The 23,299-nt window shown below is 40.4% G+C and overlaps 2 protein-coding genes across 3 annotated transcripts in view; one reads left to right on the plus strand and one right to left on the minus strand.

The window, feature by feature from the left end:
* The window catches only part of LOC116707010 (protein TANC1), a 34,007-nt gene extending 30,618 nt beyond the window's left edge, over positions 1–3,389 (plus strand). Inside the window, exons 28-29 of the mRNA XM_032544153.1 lie at positions 745–845; positions 1,006–3,389. Coding sequence (XP_032400044.1) covers positions 745–845; positions 1,006–2,380 — 1,476 coding nt within the window. The 3' untranslated portion in view covers positions 2,381–3,389. The remainder of the gene's footprint in view (positions 1–744; positions 846–1,005) is intronic.
* A 1,904-nt stretch (positions 3,390–5,293) lies between these two features.
* On the minus strand, positions 5,294–18,549 carry LOC116671128 (WD repeat, sterile alpha motif and U-box domain containing 1). Of its 2 annotated transcripts, XM_032502158.1 has the most exons (13): positions 18,464–18,549; positions 16,520–16,931; positions 15,953–16,140; positions 14,331–14,417; positions 13,468–13,561; positions 11,938–11,971; positions 11,800–11,840; positions 9,718–9,824; positions 9,531–9,548; positions 9,241–9,267; positions 8,700–8,879; positions 7,203–7,337; positions 5,294–5,726 (listed from the first exon to the last, which is right to left on the minus strand). In XM_032502158.1, the coding sequence occupies exons 2-13, from the start codon at positions 16,915–16,917 to the stop codon at positions 5,575–5,577; spliced, it is 1,461 nt and encodes a 486-aa protein (XP_032358049.1). In that variant the 5' UTR covers positions 16,918–16,931; positions 18,464–18,549; the 3' UTR covers positions 5,294–5,574. The 2 variants fall into 2 exon arrangements, with proteins under 2 accessions (XP_032358049.1, XP_032358135.1); XM_032502244.1 differs by lacking the exon at positions 9,531–9,548.
* Between the last annotated feature and the right edge of the window lie 4,750 nt (positions 18,550–23,299).

The following is a 23,299-nucleotide window of genomic DNA, read 5'->3' on the forward strand; positions in this document are numbered from 1 at the left end:
GTGTGCTGTTAGTGTAGAGATGGATGTGTGTGTGGGCCGCAGCCAGGTTTGGAACCCACCCTGGTGATGACAGACGTCCTAACAGACTGTGTAAAAATGCCATCCTTAGGGTCACTGTGGCCGATGAATAATGGAGCAGATAATGTGATGTGATAAGGTCACACTCTGGCCGGCCGAGCATACTCTCTTTCTCTGTGTCTCAACAGGAGGTTATTTACAGTGGACGTGCGAGTGGGCTGGCTAAATCCACATATAATATCAGAATGCATTCAGTAAGGGCCAGCAGAGAGACTACATGATACCATCATTAAACATTGAACGGCACATCATCACAATTTCCCATTCAAGGCTGCCATTTTGACCTCACTCTCAAGGGCAGAATCACAATGTGTTTGTGTCATTAAATATTCACCTGAGAGTGACGATGAGAGCAGTAAAAACAAGCAGCTCTCTGTCTGTTTTTCTCCCTTTCTTTCTGTTCCTGGTCAATAAAAATGATTGCAGCGTGACTGCGGTTTCATTAAACGGGATTCGATTTTCAGATCCGTGTAATGAACCGGCAAACACTATCATACTATTTTTATTGGAATGGCCTCTGAATATTTCTGCTAAACAAACACTTTCCGGTCTAGCTACTTATACACACATAGCTGATCATACAGTGGGTTTGTTTGTTATCTGTGCTGTGTCTAATATTTAAAATTGTAATTCAAATACTAAATGCACTTGTCTATCTGAAAACAGGATTTTGGCATAGCTGAGGAGTTTGCAACAAAAGCCCTGGAACTCAAACCCAGGTCTTATGAAGCATATTATGCCAGAGCACGTGCCAAGAGGAGTAGCAGGTACAGCCATATAAGCCAAGTATATTATTTCAAAGCTGTATCATGTTTGCTCAATTTAATTCTTGCGCAAAACAGCAATTCACTGAGATGGTACGTCACTGTGACATTGTAAATTAAGTATTTTTAACGTTCCTTTGTTCTTTTTCTCTGTCCTCCCCAGGCAGTTTGCTGCAGCGCTGGCAGACCTCCACGAAGCAGCACGACTCTCCCCGTCCAACCGGGAGATCCGGCGTCTGCTGGTACGGGTAGAGGAGGAATGCAAACATCATCAGAAGGCATCCATCATCAACAACATGGCACAGGGTTACAACAGGGACCCACACACCCACCACCATCACACCCCAGAGGAGGAGGTCGACATCTATTCACAGGGAAGTCTAGAGAGGCAAGTCCCCGCAGAGCTCACTGATGCAGAGAAGGAGGAAGAGAAGGATGAAGGTGAGGAGGCGAGTCTGCAGTGTGGGAAAAGTCCAGAATTTTGGCCTCTGAATCCTTACGCTCCAAACAGGACCCTACCAGGAGGTTTGGCCTTTGGTCCAACAGATCAGTTGCCATGTTTCCCACAAGAGGAATATGTGCAAAACCAATTGTTTGTGGACTTGCCCGAGCCCGTTCCTGTGATCAACAGGCAGAGCCACAACCAGGGACTCAGCAGGACTCATCACCAGTGCCACTCTCTCCAGTCAGGGGGCAGAGTTGGGGGCAGGCCTCTCTCTCTGTGTGGCCCCTCCAGTCCTCTGCCAGGCAGACACATCTCCACCTCCCTAAGGCCTGCACCGGTGCACGGTATTGACATCGGCCATGGATTAGCCAACGAACACCCTGGACACAGCCCTACTGAGCTCTATCACCCCATGTCCCCTAACAGCTCCTCCCCACCCGGCCCTCTCCAGATGTACCAGCCCCGACCTTCCAGCTTCTCCAGGGGCTCTGAAAGACTCTCCACCCACTCTGTGGCTCTGGATGGCTTGGCTCTTGCTCTGGGGTCTGGTATGGAGGTTAGGAGGGAGGGTGGTGGAGGAGGAGGTACAGCAGGCTCTAGGGGCTCCAGCTCCAGTCAGGCCTCCAGTGGGAACCTGTCAGACGGCGGCAGGCAGCAGGTGCCGGACACCCCGTGCCCCATCAAGAGCAGCGGTAGCTTCAAGTCAAAACCAGAGCTAAAGCCGCGACCCTTCATGGGAGTAATGGACAAATCAGTGCGAGTCCAGGGCCAGCAGACCTCTGGCTTGAGCCGACAGGGACAGGGAGGAGGGCTGGAGAGTTTCAGTATGTCAGTCATGGAGTTTCAAGGGTTAAACAATGAATTCAAATGCTCGTCATTCCAGGAGCAGCTTGCTGTAAGTCAGGCCAACAGTCAGCAGCAGAGCCGGGAGTTTGGAGAGCGGCTCCACCAGCGAGAGGCTAGGGGCAACGCGTCCTCCCAGCTACGCTTCCCCGATGGGAGGCACAGACAGGCGAGTCTAACGAGAGACAACCCGACTCTGCATATGGCTCCCATCAAACCCAAGCGCTCATTTATAGAGTCCAACGTGTGAATATGCTTTATCAAAGCACAGACACAGGGTGTTTTCAATAAACTATGTCCCACATAAGGTAGCAAGGAAGACTGGTTTGAGAACAGCTCCCTTCCCTGAGCCTGTTTTGTAGAGTTATGCTGCTGCACTGCATTTACAATCTAGAACCAGTGTTCAACTCAGGCTACTATGCTTTTGCTTACATGTCTACAGCTACACTAGTGTATTGAAGAAAACCAGACATACCTTAAGTAGGGATTTCAAAAAATAAGTAGAATATTGTCTCAACTTTTAATTCATTACAAATATAGAAATCAGAGAAAGCTTTGTGCACAGATATAAAAAACCTCATGCTATTAGTTGCTGGATATGACCATTTCTATTGTCAAGTGTCTTTTAAAAAACATTTATATTTGTACGGTGTACAATATTTGCAGATTATATATTTCCCTGTAAGTGGTTATCTGTCAGCATTACAGGCTTCAAAAGACATTACTTTGTGTGCTTGAGATTCTTTTTCTTAGTACAATTTGATTAAAAAAAACCAGTACATGACATTGTGGGGAAACTTCTTATCAATTATCATAATCTAATATTGAATTGATTGCTTCAATACTTACAGTATATGCTATTTATTTTTGCATAGCAGAGAACATGAAATGTTTATTGGTTTATTTGTAGAGAGAGAGAGAGAGAGAGAGAGAGAGAGAGAGAGAGAGAGAGAGAGAGAGAGAGAAAGCATTTACACAAGCAGCAGTTGAGAATAGAAAAAGAGACTTCGTACATTGCTGTATGTCCATAGTTGTTATATACCTTTTTCAGAGTCATACTACAGATTACGAAATGTTGCCACATTATTATTGTGGTATAATAAAATATTAATGGGTACCACATTTCTACATCTACTTCTTTCACTGTATAATTTATAAAATGTTGCCTAAGCTGTGTTGGATGGATAAAAGGATTCACGGTACAACCTAACCTAACTGACATTTAACCACGCCGTCAGAATAAAGTACTTGTATAAAAATGTGGACATCGACATTTCTGAACGTTGCTGAAAAGTCTTCAGTACGGCCATTAAATGCTGCATGGAAGCTTGCAAAGGAAAGTACACCCTAAACTACTTTTGCCGATAGGGTTTGTAATAAGCAAGGGCGGGCAATGACGACCTAAAAAATGCATATATGTAATGCTTGCCTGCAGATATTGTTTTTAATAAGATAACCAACATTATTATGTTCAGTCAAAGCCCCGTCCAGCAATATTTCTAACATTACCATTGAATCAATAGACTCTCCTTAATGTGAAGGGGCTGTTGATAGCTTTCAGACACCCACAGCTCGATGTTTTCTGGTTATTCAGTCAATAAAAAGTCCTAATTAATGTAAAATGCACATAACACTAAAGGCCTCCCAATTTTTGTCATTATAAATCTTTATTAATACATATAATTTAAAACAACTTTTTTTTTTTTTTTATTAAGGTAATTTTTTGGGGGCTTTTTCGAAGACAGTTGATAAGACAGGAAAGGGGGAGAGAAAGAGGGGATGACACGCAGCAAAGGACCGCAGGTCGGATTTGAACCCCAGCCACTCCATGGGGGTGCATGCTATTACTGGGTGAGCTAGAGGTTGCCCCATACAACTCATTCTAAATTTTTAAATGAGCAAAATAGCAACCTGTGTCAGGTGTGGTTTAAATGTTATTCATGTACACTTTATAACTTTTTGAAAAACAACTAGAAGCCTACAGTGCTGTTGACATTTTTATGCTTATGTAGTTTCTGTACAGCACTAATGAAGAACTCACTTTTTTATTATTATTAACAAACAAGAAAAATGGCCATTATCAACCAAATGAAACCACTTGTGTGCTACAAATAAAGTAAGTGACTGGTGAAGAAAGTCTAACCTTTAGCAATGCAAAGAGATCAACGTTTTTTTTGAGGACTTGGACCGAGCCGTAGATTAGAGGCCTGTGAATAATTAGTCTGGATCAACGAAAGTACATTTCCAGGATAACTGCCTGACTTTCAATTTGCCGTTCTCAAACTCATTTCGCGTCGGGGAACAACAAAAAATGTTGAGCTAGCAAGCTACACGGTGAAAATAGCAAGTTTTGAAAAAACATTGTAGTAAGAGACTGAGGGACCATGAGGCGTTCCCAGGCCAGGGTGGAGATATAATCCCTCCACCTGGTCCTGGGTCTTCCCCAAGGCCTCCTCCCAGCTGGACATGCTTGGAACGCAAAGGAGCAGCGGCTCTACTCTGAGTTCCTCATGGATGACTGAGCTACTCACCCTATCTCTAAGCCACCCTCCTGAGGAAACCCATTTCGTCCGATCGTACCCTGGATCTTGTTCTTTCGGTCATGACCAAGCCTTCATGACCATAGGTGAGGGTAGGAACAAAAACTGACCGGTAGATGGAGAGCTTTGCCTTCTGGCTCAGCTCTCTTTTTTCGTCACAACGGTGTGATAAAGTGAATGTAATACCGCCCCCACTGTGCCGATTCTCTGACCAATCATTCGCAAACAAGACCCCAAGGTATTTGAACGCCTTCACTTGGGTTAACAATTAACTTTATTTGATATTGCATTGGCATTGTGTTTTGGCAGGGTGCAAATGTTCCACCAAAAAAAGTTCCTTCCCGAAAAATTCTTTGCAGAGCAACATCCACTTCGTCCTTAGCGCCGCCCAAGACGACTGTGATTGGTTTAAAGAAATGCAAACAACCCAGAGCATTTTTTTCCTCCTGTCCCAGAATACATGTGGGTTGTAGCCAGACCTTATTCCACAGCACTTTTAAGATAGGTTTGGCAATGCGGGACTAGTGAATAATAAATCTGCAATAACTGATTGTTTTGGTCACTTGGGAGCAGTGGAAACAAGCTGTAAACACAACATTAACATATTACCTTGTGAGTTGATATGGTGAACTTGTTGGCTTACAGTTGCTTATTTACACATCCAGCAGTTACAGAGCAACATGATAATTCATTTGGAGGCGAGTGACACGGTGAACGTAAGTCCAATATTCACTCTCTATGTAGCGTAAGATGCCAAATATCAACATTATAAATTAATGCAAAAAAGAAACTCCCACAGTGTTCAGATGCCTCAAATGGAACAAAAATCACTTGTACCTGGAATACTGTGGTTTCTTTCTACTTTGGGGGGGAATATGTGGGTGTGTCCAAGGTCTTTCAGATGCTAGTGGCTGGTCTTCCAGCGGCCGATAGCCATCTTCAGGGTGTGATTAGGGGTGAGCAGAGTAGTCAGTAAGGGAAGGTTGGTCATGGGGCTGGATCGGTTCTTATGGTTGATCCAGCTATCGATGGCCTCTCTTTCATACGAGTATCCATCTGTTGGCAGATGTTTATTGTTTACTCAAATAACAAAAACAACTAGAACTGCAAGCAATTATGACGGGGTCCAAGCCTCCCTGGTGTGAGTCGCCCCCGACGACCAGCCCAGCATGCAAAAGCGATCCCCAAGGCCTATCAGCGGGGAGGCAAGCGTAAGGAAATATTATGTGGTCTGTAGTACATTGCCTTTGCAAATTTCCAATTTAAATTGATTTAGTTATGGCCCAAAATGCGTCCACATGGATTATAGTGCCCCCTTTTGACCGATCGTTGCCAAATTCGGTACAGGTTTGCTCTGATACCTATTAATTCAGCCGAGATATGCTTAGGTTTGTGTTTTGTTGCTAGCTATATCAGGTATATCTGGAGATGTTCTCTGCAGACCAGTTGAACGTTTTAGGTGGAGTTTGAAAAAGTATGTTTTGTACACTGTGCAATATTGCGAAAAAAAACACCTTAACGGAAATGGGAGTGGCCTATATCACGTGTTTCAACATCATTCAAAGAACATGTGAATCTAAGTTTTACTAATGTGCGAAGAGTAATGTGTGAGTTATAGGCAAAAAAACTTTTGACATCATTATAGCACCACCTAGTGGTCCACATGTGTACATTTTTGGTAGGTGAGGTCCATTGTAAATCTACCCTGTACATTTAAAGTTAATGGCTTTTGTAGAAGTGGTGAATCCAAACGTGGATAGGCCACGCCCACTTTGACCAATCAGTACCCGACTGTAAGGGTGGCCTCAGGAGTGGCCTTGGATGATACCCTCCAAATTTCTTAAAAATCAGATGAGCCGTTCATAAGATATAAACGTGTTGTACTTGTGGCGCCCCCTAGTGGCCATTTTTTTGTAAAATGTGGGGGGGGGATCTCTAGAGCGTCTTGGAAAACAAGAATCTAAAGTTCCACGTTGATAGTATTTTTTTGGCCAAGATAAGGCAAAGTTGGTGTTTTCGTAGTGACAGTAGCTACACAAATTTGTTGTGTGTGTAATATGCGCAATTGTTATCCTATAAAAATTCTTTTGATAACTTTTTGTCAGGTTGGTATAAAGATGCTACGTGGCATGTTTTGTGCAGATCAGTCGCACGGTTTAGGAGGAGTTTGGCAAAGTAGGTAGACGAAGTTAGTCTAGGCGGAAATGGGCAGGGCCTATTTCTGGAGATTCAGTGGGATCCAGGGAACGGGAGGATAGTATATGGTTGGTGATGTGAATGTGCATGTACGGTTTGGGAGTTATAGGGCCAAACTTGGTTGGTTCTGCTATAGCACCACCTAGTGGTGAAAGTGGGTCAATTGTTGCGCTGCTGGATCTGTGAACCCTCTCGGGCTTGGACCCCTAAATACGATCAAATCTATTTATACTGATGAAACAGACAACTATAAAGTCCCAAAAGCTGACACTAACTTATATGTTGTGTAATTTTATGTAAATTGTGTTAAGTGAAAAATGTCTGATCTTCGCCTACCGGCAGCAATGACTGGTTCCTTCATCAGCTCCCTGGTGATTGGACACAGGAACTCATCAGGAATGCCTGAACATACTGAATCATTCTTCAGCTCCTCCACCTTCCTCAGGATTTTACTGCGCAGGCCTACCGACTCTACACACACACACACACACACACACGCACACACGCACACACGCACACACACGCACACGCACACACGCACACACGCGCACACGCGCACACACGCACACGCAAGAGAATGGGTACATTTACCAGAAAAGAAAACCGACTTTGTGTGCTCTCATTACAATAACAACCACTGGAGCCTCAGAGGAACAAGCTAAACTGACCCGAACACTAACATACACAATCACATCAACATCAAGGTTTTGTTGATATTGATTTTTTATTTCTGCGTTTAACACTTTTCACTCATGGATGCAAAATGTGAGCGTGGGTGAGAGAGAACATGGTGGGAGCAGATCACATCTGCTAACAGCCCAATTCAACGTTAAATACTAAGCGGGCACTCAAGTCCATTTTAGTTTGAATACTGTTTTTTTTTTCAGTAACACTGTGTTGCAGAACTTGACTGCTTGAGTAATTCAAAACATTTATTCAAATTTAGAAGTTAACTAACGTCGCACCCAATGTTCTTTGCAGACTCCCTGAGAATCTAACTGTCTGGTACACTGTTTCATTTAGTTATTCTGCTTCTTCAGAAGAAAATTATTGATTTCACTCCCATCTTTGTTCATCATTGCTCAAATAAAACACGTTGCTACTCAATTGTGTTCTCCTAAGTTAGTTCTGCTCAGAAGATGGGATTTGTGCAACGTAACTAAAAACAGTGAACACAAGCTGTAACGGCGCTGGAGCTGTGTAAACTGAGGAGTGATTGACAGTCACTGTGGGATGGAAATGCCGACATGGCAACACAATATACATTTGCTAACAACTACATGACAAACACTGGCCTAGCTGGTAGACTGACATCCACAGCACTCCTACTTTAGCCTTGTGGTTGCAAAGATACAAAATATCCCTGATAAAGTCTGATAAAAAAAACATTTCAGACAGACTTGGAAATAACCAAGGGGGCCTCATTTACTGTATATTGTACCTTATGGGAAATAATGTTTAGGGCATTGGGTTATGTAACTGATGATTTGTTTCTGATTAAAATCAGAACTGCTGAGGCCAAGCTGAGTATGTTTGCAGTGAAGCCTAATATTATGTAATCTTGCTGACTAAAACCCCCATCAACATTCACTCATTCGTTCACCCTTACTTTAATTTAATGTGCTGTCTTTTATCCATGTAAAAAGGTACAAAAATCCTAATCCACATACTTCCATGTTCATTCTGACAGAAGATCAGGCGGGTAATACCCATAAGACCGCTTTTATATTCTTACATTTCAAGCAAAAGCAAGCATTACGAGTATGAGAGAACAGAGGGGGGGGCTGAAGAAGTGGCATTACACCCGCTGAGCAGTGTGCGATGCTTCCTCACCTATGTGCAGCTCTGACGCCAGTGTTTCCTTGGTGAGACTGAGCAGCTCTGTCCCATCTATGTTGTTGGCCCTGAATTTGTCCACCAATCCCTCGAGGCTTTCGTCCACAAGCCACGCTGACACATCCCCCTCTGACCAATCGCTGACCAGCAGCTTGGATCGGCCCGCTGAGGTTCTCCCTGAGAGGGTGAGGCAAAGTGAGATGCTCAGTCGTTGTCGGCCGCAGCACATTTTGGAAAATGGCCAAATTCTCTCCATGCAACACTATCCTGAAATCCTGCTGACTAATTATTGATTAGGGGACTGTGTAAAGATAGAAATAAAGTCCGGAGGGTTCATCGACATTCTGATTGACACAAAGGAGCTTGTACATTGCAGACATAAATGCTAAACCAAACCTGGACTTTGAACCCAATAACAATTATGATAAGGTTTTTTGCATATTGTTTGAGCAGTGGTGTCTCGTTAAGTCATGTTTAATGATTAAATGCCCCCCAGTGTTGTATAATATTCAGTAAGGCACATTTTCTTCCTTCCTACCTTCACTTGGTGTCAAAGCAGACTGCTCTAGAACACACAGAAGAAGTAAACATGAGAAATGCAATGTAATCTTTCAGCAAACTTGAGACTGAAGGGAGATTAAGGAAAGAGAGCGCCTGTGCCCTTCACAACAAGATGAAACCAGTTTAACACAACATCTCAACACACGGACACGTTAAACGCTACTAGCAACTCTGCTAAAGATTTAACTAGTATGTACCTTTGGCATTGTCTGTCCCTTCCTTTTAAGTGTCATGTGTAAAAATATATATTTCAAATTAAAAACTAACCAGGCAACGACTTCCCGCCTGTCCATTGGACACAAGTTTCGGCAAAGGAGACAGACAAAAAAATAGATGACAAGACAAAACAAATATAATTAATCATCAAAATATATAGCTGTCACTCTATTGGAGTGATGTGTGTGTGTGTGTGTGTGTGTGTGTGTGTGTGTGTGTGTGTGTGTGTGTTACCCACCATGGTCATTGCATCTGTCCTCCAGCCTCCAGATGTTTACAGTCTTATCCATAGATCCTGTAGCAATTAGAGGTAAAGTTGGAGAGAAGGAACATGCCGTCACGTACCTGCGCCAGGACACAACAGAATGTTAGGGCTGTTAATCAAAAGGTTTAACGTTCTCTCAGTAAGAACAAAAACAAATCTTTAAAGGGCTAAAAAAGAAAACTTTGTAATGTGATGTATATATGAAAAGTAAAATATCTTCCTAATATCAATATATAGCCTACATGTTTTTTGTAAAAGTAAATAACTTGACACAGTGATTCTGTGAGCACCAGATCCTTAAGCAGTTCCACTGAAAACATTCAGAAGCTTAAGCCAAAAGCCCAAAATCTTAGTCCTGAGCTTCATAGTAGTTATAAGGCCGGCAGCCTCACGGTTTGAGGCCGCAGTTCAGCATACAGGGTTAAAACGTTGGCATCACGGCTCAATACCTGACCTATGTGGCTGGCAGTGATGCAAATGTTCTCCATCAGAGGGCAAATTCAGTGATAGCTTAACACGTCAAAGGCTGCCCTAAGATCTGAATAAAGGATCCAAATTAAATGTTTAAGAGATTCAAGAAAGTCAAAGCAACGCTGATGAAGACAAATATCTTTAAAACCCAAGCTGGATCGCTCCAGACATGTTGATCCACAAAAGCAAGATGGCTTCAATCAACGTCTTTTAAAAACCTCCAGTGAGAATTTAGAGAAAGGCAACCTCAAGATACTCTCAAACTGTCATGTTATCAGCTTTTCTAAAGTCAAATGAGTTTCCAAGAGGCATTTTGTCAGGTGTTATGGTTCACTTTTTGCCATTTATCCACTTTCTCTCAACTTGCCTCATCTACTTCCACTTCAGTTAGTGATTTTCCAAAATGACTTTCATTTGCCCCACTGAAAGGATGTGAGCTCTCTGCCTTTCAATCACAGGTGGCTGGATGGACTTAAATAGCTTGTAAGTGTGATCATTCAGCTGTGGCTTATGTGTACGTGTATGTGTAGGGGGAAGAGATGCGGTAATAGCCGTCACACCTTTTTCTGAAAATGATAAATGCATGTTTTGTGACCTCACTGGGTCATAATCTATTCAAGATGCAGTCTGTGGTGAGATCTTGTTGTAAATGAGTGGTCATAGGTCAAATGTCTGACATTTACTGCTTGCGTTTTATACAACAATTTATGGCATCAAAACCTAAGAAAAATAGTGTGGAAATATCTCAATGTGATGTCTCATGATATTTGTCCAACTATCTCAGAAACAAAACAAGTCCATATTTAGAAATACCACCAATATCCAAATATTCTTCAGTGTTGGCACGGCAAAGCATCTTGCAGTAAACTTTCCCCAGAAACATTATTAAAGACAGACTGAGCTTTTGTTTGTAAACAGAACAGTTATCACCAGTTGCCAGAGAAACTATGTGAAAGATCTCTTTCAGGAATTCTGCACAAACAACATCTAGTGTGTAAGTGGTGGAGTAAAGCTTAGATCGGGCCCGAAAAATCAAACCCGACCCCCCCCCAGCCCGTGCACGTTGTGTCCGAGCCCGGTCCGGCCCGACACATTAACTGTAATCATGAACCAGACAACTTTTTATTCCGTGGGTATAGCTTTCTCCCCACCCTGGTAGGCTAGTAACGTAATGCTTAAAAAACCCAAATGCTTGAATTAGGGCCCGGCCTGGCCCGGGGACAGTGGCGGGAAATATATCGGTTGGGTCAAGTCTGGGCTCCAACTTCAGCACAGACTCTAAACTCTATGGTGGAGAATAAATGTTTAACTGAAACCAAAACATCTCAATATAAGAATTTTGTCAAAACACAAATATGTGAAGGAACATATAAGAATATATAATAAGTGAATAACATAACATAACATAACATAACATAACATAACATAACATAACATAACATAACATAACGTAACGCACGCACGCACGATATCCTGTCTGGCAGGATGAGAGAGAAATTAATATATTTACCCAGGCTTTCAATCAATAAAAAAGTCCAGTCAACAAAATGTAACCACATAAATATACATCAAGTGAGTGTTTACCTCTCGTGCTGGTTCAGTGTGTATAGCAATACTGCATTATTCTGCAAACACACAAAGTGCAGCACAAAACCAAATATGAACATTGTGTTATTAATGGAATAGAAAATAAGTCTATCAAAAGAAAGAAGAGGTACTCACAGCATCATAGAGTGCGACAGTTTTGTCCACAGAGCTGAAGGGATAAAAGATAAAAAATTATGGCTAGTAATTAAAGCCATATATTAACTCTTTATTGGCTGCTCTAAGAACACTCCGAGACATTCACTCGGGTACTATTGGACCATTCTGATGTAGGAATATAAAATTTAAGGCTTTGAAAATGTCCAGTTAAAGCCATATTGTAACTCTTTTTTTAGGCAGCTCTCTGAAAACAAAACCTCCTGTTTAGCCAGACTCATTTCACCTCAGAGTGATAGCCTGAAAAAGAGTTTTAAAATCCTACATCAGAAGGGTCCAATGTTACTCGAGTGACAGTCTGGGAGTGGTGTACTATCACCCAGAGGTGACATGAGAATGGTCCATTGTTACCCGAGAGACAGTCTGGGAGTGGTGTACTATCACCCAGAGGTGACATGAGAATGGTCCATTGTTACCCGAGAGACAGTCTGGGAGTGGTGTACTATCACCCAGAGGTGACATGAGTCTAGCTAAACAGGAGGTTTCATTTTCGGAGTAGCCTGAAAAAGAGTTAAAATATGGCTTTAACTGAACATTTTTAAAGCCTTTAATTTGAAAATTTGAATTTACCCAAGTGACCGTCTTGGGATGGTCACTCTAATTACTAGTTTAAATATAACTTTAATTGGACACTTTCATTAGTGATTGTGTAGGGCTGGTGTACTATGTGAGCAATATTTTAAACAACGGACTGTATGGTACAGCATGTTCAGTTCCACACACACACGGATAAAGCATGCCATGTCTCCCTCCAATGGTTCCACTGAAGTATTGCATTCTTATAATTGTGTCAGATGTGGCCTACTTCTACATCCAGGAAAACAATCTATATTTTACATGAATTGTTTGATCCTAAATAGATCAAGACATTGGTGCTGATCTATTGAAGATCATGCGATTCATGTAAAATATAGATTAAGCACATGGCTTACAACGACAGCAATTTTTTAAGGGAATCAGGAGGGTTAGAAACAGTTTCAATGTGTCTAGTATAAAAACAGGCGGGTGGTTTTTGCATGTTTTAGTCCATCAAATACAATTTGTATATAATTGTTTCTCAAAGTTTCCCAAAATATTTGTTTTTCAGGCAGCCATTGGTTGAAAATTATTAGAAATTTTGCAGCTGCCAGGACTTTGATTGACAAATGACAGCTCAGGGAGTGGTGCATTTGTCCAATAGCAACAGTCAGTCAAAAACTTACCACAAAATAACATTACTGTGCAATATAAGCATAATTTGTAAGTTGTAAGTAAGGACGATTAAATTATCCTGTGACGGGTTTTCTGTTTTAAGCCGGTTTAAGTCTCTGCAGGCTGATTTTCATACTGCATTGGCACCAACAGAAATTGCTGGCTAAAATCAATCTAAAAACCTAACATAAGCTTTGGAAAATGGTTGTCAGAAATGAATAGAATATATACAATCTGTATCACGAGGCTAAGACATTCAAAGTCACCCATACGCTTCCTTATCCCGGTTAAAGATCCTACCCAGACACAAGCAGCTGCCCATCTGAGGAGTACGCACAGGAGAGGACCGGAGCCGACTGGCCAGTCAATGTGTGCAGGAGCTGCATCTTATAGCCTGCCAGAGAGAGAGAGAGAGAGACAATAATTATAGTTATACACACAATAAGTATTTTCACTGACTGATGTCAAACTGACCAGCAAGCCATATTACAGGGTAGACCTTTCTCCACCCTGTAATATGGGTTGGACCTTTCTCTTTCATTGTGCTGTGAGTGAGTGACGGTTACCGTTAGGAGAAAGTTGTATATGCTAAATCTGTACACAAATGCAAGCACTTAATAGTGCAAAAAATCCAGAAAAAAAAGGCTTGGACAGGCAGCTCTGGAATTCTTTAAAATAAAATGTACTTTTATTTTGGCAGCACCAGTGAATTAGTTTTGATATAATGGTGCTGATATATTACAAACCAGTTACACAGATGAAGGGGTGTGCCTCTGAGGGCTGTAACCGGACTGAAGTTAGACAACATGGAAACTGCACACAACATTAATCTATCTCACTCTTGTCTCAGGTTTTGACAAGTAGTGTATGTGCAGGACATTTCTCCAACACAGAGCCATGCCTCGGATTATCCACTATTCAGAGAATAACAACACCTACACCTATATATTAAAACCTAATTCTGCCTTGTATGGCAGCGCTTAGAACAGTTGTTAACTACATGCATGGTCTGCAACACAGGAACAGTGTACATGGATAACCCAGGTTTACAATCTTACCTGATGACCATAGGAGGTTGTTATTATGACTGAATTAGAAAGGATCCTGTGAGGTAGTAAGACATCTTTCAGTATGAAAAGATTGGTAAACATAAGTCACTCTACCTCCTGAGCTGAACTTGTTAATGGCCCAGATCTTCAGATGACTGTCTTGTCCACAGGACGCCAAACGAAACTGCACAACTTGACCACCTAAAAAGACAACAGACAAACAGGGGCGCCTGGTTAGCTCACCTGCTAGCTTGTTAGCTCACCTGCTAGCTTGTTAGCTCCCCTGCTAGCTTGTTAGCTCATCACAGCAGCCACGGGTTCGATTCTAACCTGCGGCCCTTTGCTGCATGTTGTTCCCCATCTCTCTCCTCTTTCTTGTCTTAACACTCCTGTTGTCCTCGGGTCAAATTTGACCCCTTTAAAAAAGTCTATATCGGAAATTTGGGTTTCTTTTTAGCCAAATTACCACAAAAAATGGATTTGATTCCATACAACCCTCTTTGCAAATACAATTGATCACTTTCATTCCTGACGAAACTTATCTGTATGTTCCTCTGATCTTAACTGTTAGTCAAAATAATTCAAAATCTTTGCTTTTCTTAACTCACATATTAGGTATAATTCTATATAAATGAGGATTATTGATCATGAATTCCAAAAAGTAGTTCCAAAACTAGTGGTAGTAAGGTGGTGTTATTGAAAACAAACAAAAACCCAGTTTTTAACCCAGGAGGACAACACAAAGGTTAAGCTGTCCTGTCAAATAAAGGCCTAAACATTTTTATACTAAATAAACAACCAAATAAGATTGCATGACACCAAACACAGGCTGTAATCAATCAGTCGGTAGATGTTATTGGCTCCCAACAGTGAAATTAGACACCGGCCAAACAGATCAGCTGTGCTCACAACTGATGTGATTTCGACAAACCTTAGAAAATATATGTCAGTATTACAGTGATGTACTACCTGTACTACCGTCTTCTATAAAGGGATTTGTTTTAAGAATGGGACAGGAACTGTAACTAAGAGACATGCATGCTTTATGTAAAACCCAACTGATATTATCAGCCAAAACCGGCTCATCAGAGATACAGTTATATACGTTGACAGATATGCAAAATAAAATTGCATTTTATAAGCTGCAGTTTCATGTACAGTCAACCCTTATTTTTCTTAATTGTAGTTATATTTCTAGATTTAATTTCCAGTAAATTACTGGCCAAAATGAAACGTTAATGTATCTTATATTTACTTTTGCGCACATATTTGATAAAACTTTCTTTGTCCGGGGTGCCTGGATAGCTCACCAGGTGGAGCGTGCACCCCCTGTTCAAATGCTTAGTCCTTGTTGCAGCGGCTGCAGGTTCAACTCCGACCTGAGGCCCTTTGCTTCATGTCATTCCCCCCCCCCTCTCTTTCCCCTTTCACATCTTCAACTGTCATATATATAAATAATAAAGGCCTAAAACGCCCAAAAACATATTTAAAAAAATAGATATAGATAAAAATAAAACTTTCTATAGTTCAACTATAAAATGTCGTACCTCTGTACATATCTCTGTCAAACGGTTTGGTAATCAAATGTGAGGGAATCTTGCCAAAAACAAACTAAATTAGTGTAATATTGACCAAATTATCATTTAGATTTTGTTCTTAGGATTTCTTTACTCCTACATGCTGCTAAAAGCCTTTGACTGAGCCGTAGTTGACAAGCACGCAGCAATGGTCCTCACCACTGAGGATGTTGGGAGCAAAGGTGCAGCAGGTGACCCCCAGGTCGTGGGCATTTTTTTCTGCAAGGAGCTGGTTCATGTCCAGGTCCCACAGACGCAGGTCCCCGTAGTTGGAGCCGCTCATAAACACCTGACTGCAGGGGCTGAAGGAGCAGGCCACCATTGTCGTGTCGGACACTGCTCCAGTCCTTCACAAAAACACAACCAACAGCAGCTGCATCGAGTGGTGCACTTTTTCAATTTCATTAAATATTATTAGCATTTAAGTGTAGAAACGCATGTAAGAGGCTGCTGTCGTGATAGTGCAAATATTACGTTGAGTTGCTGCAAACATGTCGTGTTATGAAAGAGACTTTCACAGTAGGGCTGCAATTACCAAATTATCTTCATTAGCATTTGATCCGCTGAATATTCTACTATTTAATCTATCAATCACTTAGTCTATGAAATGTCAAAAAAAAACTGAAATCTAATTTATAACCCAACCTAATAATTGATTTTCAAATCGCTTGTCAATTAAAATTTGAAGTGTTTCAGCTCTATAGAAAGGCAAGTTATCAAATGTACCTGTGCAGCTTTTTGGAGGGGAAATCCCACAGAGCCAAAGTGCCGTCAGATGCCCCAGACACCAAGTGAGCAGAGTCAGGAGAGAGTGCACAGATCCTCACAGGACTACGACCAGGATGCTCCAGGACGGCCTCGATCTCACCCGTGACCGTGGACCAAACCATTGTGGTTGCATCAGTCGAACACGAGACGAGGAACTGTCCGCAGGTGCTGAAGCAGCAGCAGTGGACGCCGTAGCCATGGCCTGACAGCGGCGAAAAGGGCAGCTCCGAGAAGTCACAGCTGTTGTATATCCTGAGAGTTTTGTCCCCAGAACATGTGGCAAACAGTTTGCCGGAGAAGGAACACCAGTTGACATCGTCTCGATGGTCTTGTAAAGTGCAAATGAGGGACGTCATTTGGAGAGCCGGTCCTAAAGTTTACATAGAGGGAATGAGAAAAACATTATATAAAAAGGGAAAACTGATTAATTTAAATCCAAATATGTGGGCACCAGTTTCACAAAGACATGACAAAGTAATATATTGCTATTTTATTATATAAAGCACAGTTGTTGTTTTTTACTTTTTCAAAATTAATTTCTGATAAGATCACGTTGTTGTTGTTAATCTTTTGGGGGCAAGTCTCAGGTCCTTAAAGGAGAGTCCAGGTCCAGTCGGAAGTCTTTGTGAGCAAATTGCAAGTCATACTGCAAATCTTTCAGGTGTTAATATTAATTATTAACCATAAACATTTGATTATTGAGATTGAGATATATGAGATTATTAGTCGGTAAATCAATTTGTTGATATATTTTGAATGGTCATTTATCAAGTCAAAAATGCAAAACATGTGCATGTTCTGGATTCTGAAATGTGACAATTTGCGGTTTCTCCATTTTATAGGATTGTATACTGAATGTCTTTGGACTGTTGATTGGACAAAACAAGTCATCACCTTGGCCTTTTAGAAATTGTGAGAGGTATTCATGGACTGATACGTATATATCGAGCGATCATTTATAAAAAAGAAAAGGAAAATAAGTTTTAGGTGCATCATTTGAACATTTTCATTTCTCAAAGCTGTGCTAATGTGTGTTGTACAGAGATGAGACCACATCCCTATAAGTGCATAACAGTACATTTGAGATAAGTGACTAACTACCGTCCATTTTATGTTTTACTTAGTGACCATCGGTTACCTGCGCTGATAGTAATACAATAGTAAGGTAATCGTGGTGGACATTATACTCAGATCTTCCCAGTGCAGAAATATGTTGTTACACGTAAAGGTCCTGCAATCAAAACTTGACGTAAAGTAAAAAAAGTACAGAAGTGTTAGCATCCAAATATACTTAATGTACCACAAGTATGTCAGAAAGTACTCAATGTGCATTTCCATTATAATATATAATACTAATAATATATATCTTAACTTTTTTAGGCTAAAAAACACATCATGTGAGACTACTAGCTAACAATTCCCTTCGAAATGTAATGGAGTAGAGGTATGACGTATCAGAACATGGAAATATCCAAGTAAAGTACAATTAGAAAAGGCCTACTTGAGTAAATGTAGCAAACTTAACTAGTATCCACCACTGTAAGGTATAGTAGCTAGGTGTCTAACAGCAAAGTTTACAAAGGGCTCATTCGAGTTCAACCAGGTAAGAAGAAAAATACACACAGTTCTCCTTGGTTTAAAGATAAGATAGACCTAGACAACAACAGTAAGCCCAACGGACGTAGGGCGGTAGAGACCGCAACGTTAGCTGAAGCTCATCTAACACTAACAGCAGAGCCGAGAAGCAACTTTATAGGCTACTTCAAGTTATAAAGTCAAATATTATTCACCTGCCGGAAACAAACTGTGCCAATAAACAGCCCAACGAGCAAACTCAGACGGTTAATGAAATGAAATCTAATTGAAATGTTAGCTACGTGTGACTGCAGCATTGTGCTGTACCTTTCTCCGCCGTGTAGTCCGTCCAGTTGAATGTTATTTACTTCCTCATCAAACAGCTGACTGTGACGTAAGGCGGGCTACGTCACCCTCTAGATAGTTGGCGTCTCGAGACAATGTATGGTCAAAAAACAGAAAAGAATATGTATGGTCTCTCTAAAATTGAGAACATAAACTGGAGAAGGCTTCTAACGTGTAATGACTTTATTTCTAATGAAGCTAAGGAAGGACACCTCAGAAATGTACCTAGCACACACACATATACATATATATATATATATATATATATATATATATATATATATCTCGACACACACTATAATATATATTATATATGATATATATATATTATATTATATATATATTATATATACACACTACCGTTCAAAAGTTTGGGGTCACATTGAAATGTCCTTATTTTTGAAGGAAACACTGTCCTTTTCAATGAAGATAACTTTAAACTAGTCTTAACTTTGAAGATACGCTCTATACATTGCTAATGTGGTAAATGACTATTCTAGCTGCAAATGTCTGGTTTTTGGTGCAATATCTACATAGGTGTATAGAGGCCCATTTCCAGCAACTATCACTCCGTGTTCTAATGGTACAATGTGTTTGCTCATTGGCTCAGAAGGCTAATTGATGATTAGAAAACCCTAGTGCACATGTTCACACACTGAAAACAGTTTACGTCGTTACAGAAGCTACAAACTGACCTTCCTTTGAACAGATTGAGTTTCTGGAGCATCACATTGTGGGTCATAAACGCTCAAATGGCCAGAAAAAGAGAACTTTCATCTGAACTCGCCAGTCATTCTTGTCCTTAGAAATGAGGCTATTCCATGCGAGACATTGCTAAGATTGAAGATTTCCTACAACGGTGTGTACTACTCCCTTCAGGGACAGCACAAACAGGCTCTAACCAGAGTAAAAAAGAAGTGGGAGGTCGCGTTGCACAACTGCAAGAGATAAGTACATTAGAGTCTCTAGTTTGAGAACAGACCCTCACAAGTCCCCAACTGGCATCTTCATTAATATTACCCGCAAAACAATAGTTGTCAACATCTACATGAAGAGGCGGCTGCGGGATTCTGGGCTTCAGGGCAGAGTGGCAAGAAAAAGCCATATCTGAGACGGCCAATAAGAAAAGATTAAATGGGCAAAAGAACCAGACATGGACAGAGGAAGACTGGAAAAAAGTGTTGTGGACGGATGAATCCAAGTTTGAGGTTTTTGGATCACAAAGAAGAACTGTTGAGACGCAGAACAAATGAAAAGATGCTGGAAGAATGCCTGACGCCATCTGTTAAGCATGGTGGAGGTAATATGATGGTCTGGGGTTGCTTTGGTGCTGGTAAGTGGGAGATTTGTACAGGATAAAAGGGATTCTAATAAGGAAGGCTATCACTCCATTTTGCAAGCCATGCCATACCCATGGACAGCGCTTGATTGGAGCCAATTTCATCCTACAACAGACAATGACCCTAAACACACCTCCAAATTGTGCAAAACTATTTAGGGCAGAAGCAGGCAGCTGGTATTCTATCGGTAATGGAGTGGCCAGCGCAGTCACCAATCTGAACCCCATTGAGCTGTTGTGGGAGCAGCTTGACCGTATGGTACGCAAGAAGTGCCCATCCAACCAATCCACTTGTGGGAGCTGCTCTGGAAGCGTGGGTTGCAATTTCTCCAGATTACCTCAACAAATTAACAGCTAGAATGCCAAAGGTCTGCAATGCTGTAATTGCTGCAAATGGAGGATTCTTTGACGAAAGCAAAGTTTGATGTCAAAAAAATCTTATTTCAAATACAATACATTATTTCTAACCTTGTCAATGTCTTGACTCTATTTTCTATTCGTGTGTGTGTTGTGGGTGTGTGGTGTGTGTTTGTGTGTGTTGTGTGTGTTGTGTGTGTGGTGTGTGTGTGTGGTGTGGTGTGTGTGTGTGTGTGTGTGTTTGTTGTGTGTGTGTGTGTGTGTGTGGTTGTGTGTGTGTGTGTGTGTGTGTGTGTGTGTGTGTGTGTGTGTGTGTTGGTGTGTGTGTTGTGTTTGGTGTGGGGTGTGTGTGTGTGTGTGGTGTTTGTGTGTGTGGTGTGTGTGTGTGTGTTGTGTTGGTGTGTGTGTTGGTGTGTGTGTGGTGTGTGTGTGTGTGGTGGTGTGTGTGTGTGTGTGTGTGTGTGTTGTTACTTTGTAACAGAACTTGAAACAATATCCCCTTTTTTTTTTAAAAAATTGTGAAACATCCCAGAAGATTTAGACAGATTTGGAGTCCATACTTTTTTTAGAACCCACTAACTTTGTCTACTCTTTAAACCATAAATATATTATCTGTTTCTATGATAATTTGGGAAATATGATAATATGTCATTAATTTCATTATTCTACAGGCCTATGCCAAATGTTATATTCACAAACAGAAATTCTTTAACTCACATTATAATTTCATGGAGCTAAATATATATATATATACACATACACACACACACACTAAAGTTTGGGGTCACTTACTAATTTCCTTACCACTCCATTATAAACAGAACACCAGCTGATCTGAGTGGGGGGCTGATCTTTAATCTTTAAAACAAAATCTCCATTGCCCATCATCAGCAACCATTCATCCAATGTTCAAAAGGCACGTTCTGTTTACCAATCAGATTTTTTTTTTTAAACTAGAAAAACATTAGAAACTGATCTCAGCTGGTTTTCTGTCTGTAATAGAGTGCAATGGAAATTTCTAAGTGAGCCCAAACTTTTGACCGGTAGTGTATATATTTTGTAAAAGAATAGTCTTTATGTTTATTTGTTATTGTTGTTTACCTAATTCTTTGCATGATGCATTTTGTTAATAAAAAGAAAAAAGGGTATGTATGGTCTTGAGGACTTGAACACTCAGTAGTCAGGACTTGCTAATTAATTGACACTTCACGTGTGCATGTGTGTATTTAACTTGCCATCATGGGATAATCTACCTGTGAAAACCCCATGTAGCCACTTCAGATTGGTAAAGCAGGGTGATGTGAAGTAGGCCTACAGTTACTCAGACACTTTTCCTTAATAGAATTGTAAGGTACTTTACTTTACTTAAGTCTTCCATTTTATTTTACTTTTTACTTCTACTCCACTACACTTCAAAGGGAAATATTGCACTTTTTTTACTCAACTGCGTTTATTTTACAGCCTTATAGTTACTGGTTACTTTTCAGGTTAAGACAGCTACAGACAAAACATATGATCGGTTTATAAAATATGATGTATTGTTATGCAATAAACTACTCAAAAATATATCAATTAGTTATAGTTAGCTCCACCTCAAACAACTACAAATAAATTCTGATTACATGTTAATGCTTTAAAAGTAAAACTGACAGTAACAGTTTCTGAATGAAAAGCACATTTTCTTTCCATTACTTCTGTAGTTACACAATTTCGTATGCAGGACTTGGACCTGTTCCCAGTGTGGATACACTTCTTCTTTTTTTTTCAAACCTTTGAATGTTAAGCTTGAGAAAACACGCCCTTATGAAATAGTCTCTACACTTTGTACCTTGATTGTGGTCATAAATGAATACATGATTTCTAATTTAAAAAAATGAGAATAAAAAGGATTAATACACACATCTACTGTACCACGCAATTCATCAAAAGCAGTTCCGTAGCATGGAATTGAAATAAAACATGTTGAAGTGGTTTCCGTTGAAAAACATCCTTTTAATAGGTCCGTGCCACACACTAGTGAAAAATAAAGCTTCTACAAAAGAATGATACTTTTATTCCACAATATCTTAAATAAAGTAACTTCAAGTACTCTTGACTTGGGTACAAAAAAATCTAGCTGCCTCCATCAGGCCACAACACACAGCAAGGTTCAACACAGTGGTTACAAATGGCCTTAGGTCCTCTGTATTGTGGCAGATTACGAGGAAATGCATCATGGAAGCATAACTGAATGCTTGTTGTTCCTTTTTTTTCTGCTGTGGATGGTGAGGAATGATTTCTGTATCACTGTCCAACTTCGGAGGCCTTGTTGAATTGAAATCATATTGAAAAAAAAACAATTCCGTCATAACAATGAAAACTAAAAACGATAACATCCCCTACATGCCCCTGTTGGAAGGGTAGGCACTACCAAGATTAAGGATACCACAGTGTTTGCAGAGGATATGTATATACTGTACAAACAATATTTATGATAATGTTTTCATCACGTTCACTAAAATAGAATGCTACAATCATTCTAAGGCATAAACAATATCTTAATATTCTTAAACAATTTTTTACACATTGTTCCAAACAAGACATAATATTGACATTAATAAACAGTATATACACATGAATCACCATTGTCTAACTGTTCTTCTGCTGTTCCTGTAAATAAATGCAGAATTACAGTTTGAACAAATGAATACAGTCCTCTGATGCCCCAAAAGCACTGAACAGTGTAAACAGTTTTTTTTTTTTTCTTGGCTTTGTTTGATATTTGGGAGAAAAATTATAACACAAAGACACATTCCTTTTTTAATTCAAAGCAGTTCTGCTGATTCTTCCTTTTCATAGAAAATGAAGTGGACCTTGATTCATAAATAATTATTAGAAAATTAAATACATTCACTATAATACGATTAAATAACAAAAGACTATTTACAAGTAGTGGAAAGTATTCTAGCGCAGACACATCAGTGACAGTTGAGGATTATTCAGTGCAGTGTTCTGAGACAGGGAATGGTATTGCACTACGACACCCCATTTCTCTGGGACTCTTTGGGGCTTTTATCCCTGTTGTAATAAAATCCAGTGCACCTTATGTAACAACTTCTTTTTTTTCTTCTTTTTTGCCTTTT

Source organism: Etheostoma spectabile, chromosome 1 (assembly GCF_008692095.1).
Source record: "Etheostoma spectabile isolate EspeVRDwgs_2016 chromosome 1, UIUC_Espe_1.0, whole genome shotgun sequence".
Taxonomy (NCBI): Eukaryota; Metazoa; Chordata; class Actinopteri; order Perciformes; family Percidae; genus Etheostoma; species Etheostoma spectabile.

Coding starts and splice junctions, on each gene's coding strand:
- LOC116671128 (XM_032502158.1), bottom strand. CDS start 16,917: ATGACGTCCCTCATTTGCACTTTACAAGACCATCGAGACGATGTCAAC. Junction 16,141..16,519: donor CCCTCCAAAAAGCTGCACAG/GTACATTTGATA, acceptor GTTTTTGTGAAG/GACTGGAGCAGTGTCCGACA. Junction 11,972..13,467: donor GGGCAGCTGCTTGTGTCTGG/GTAGGATCTTTA, acceptor TTATCCCTTCAG/CTCTGTGGACAAAACTGTCG.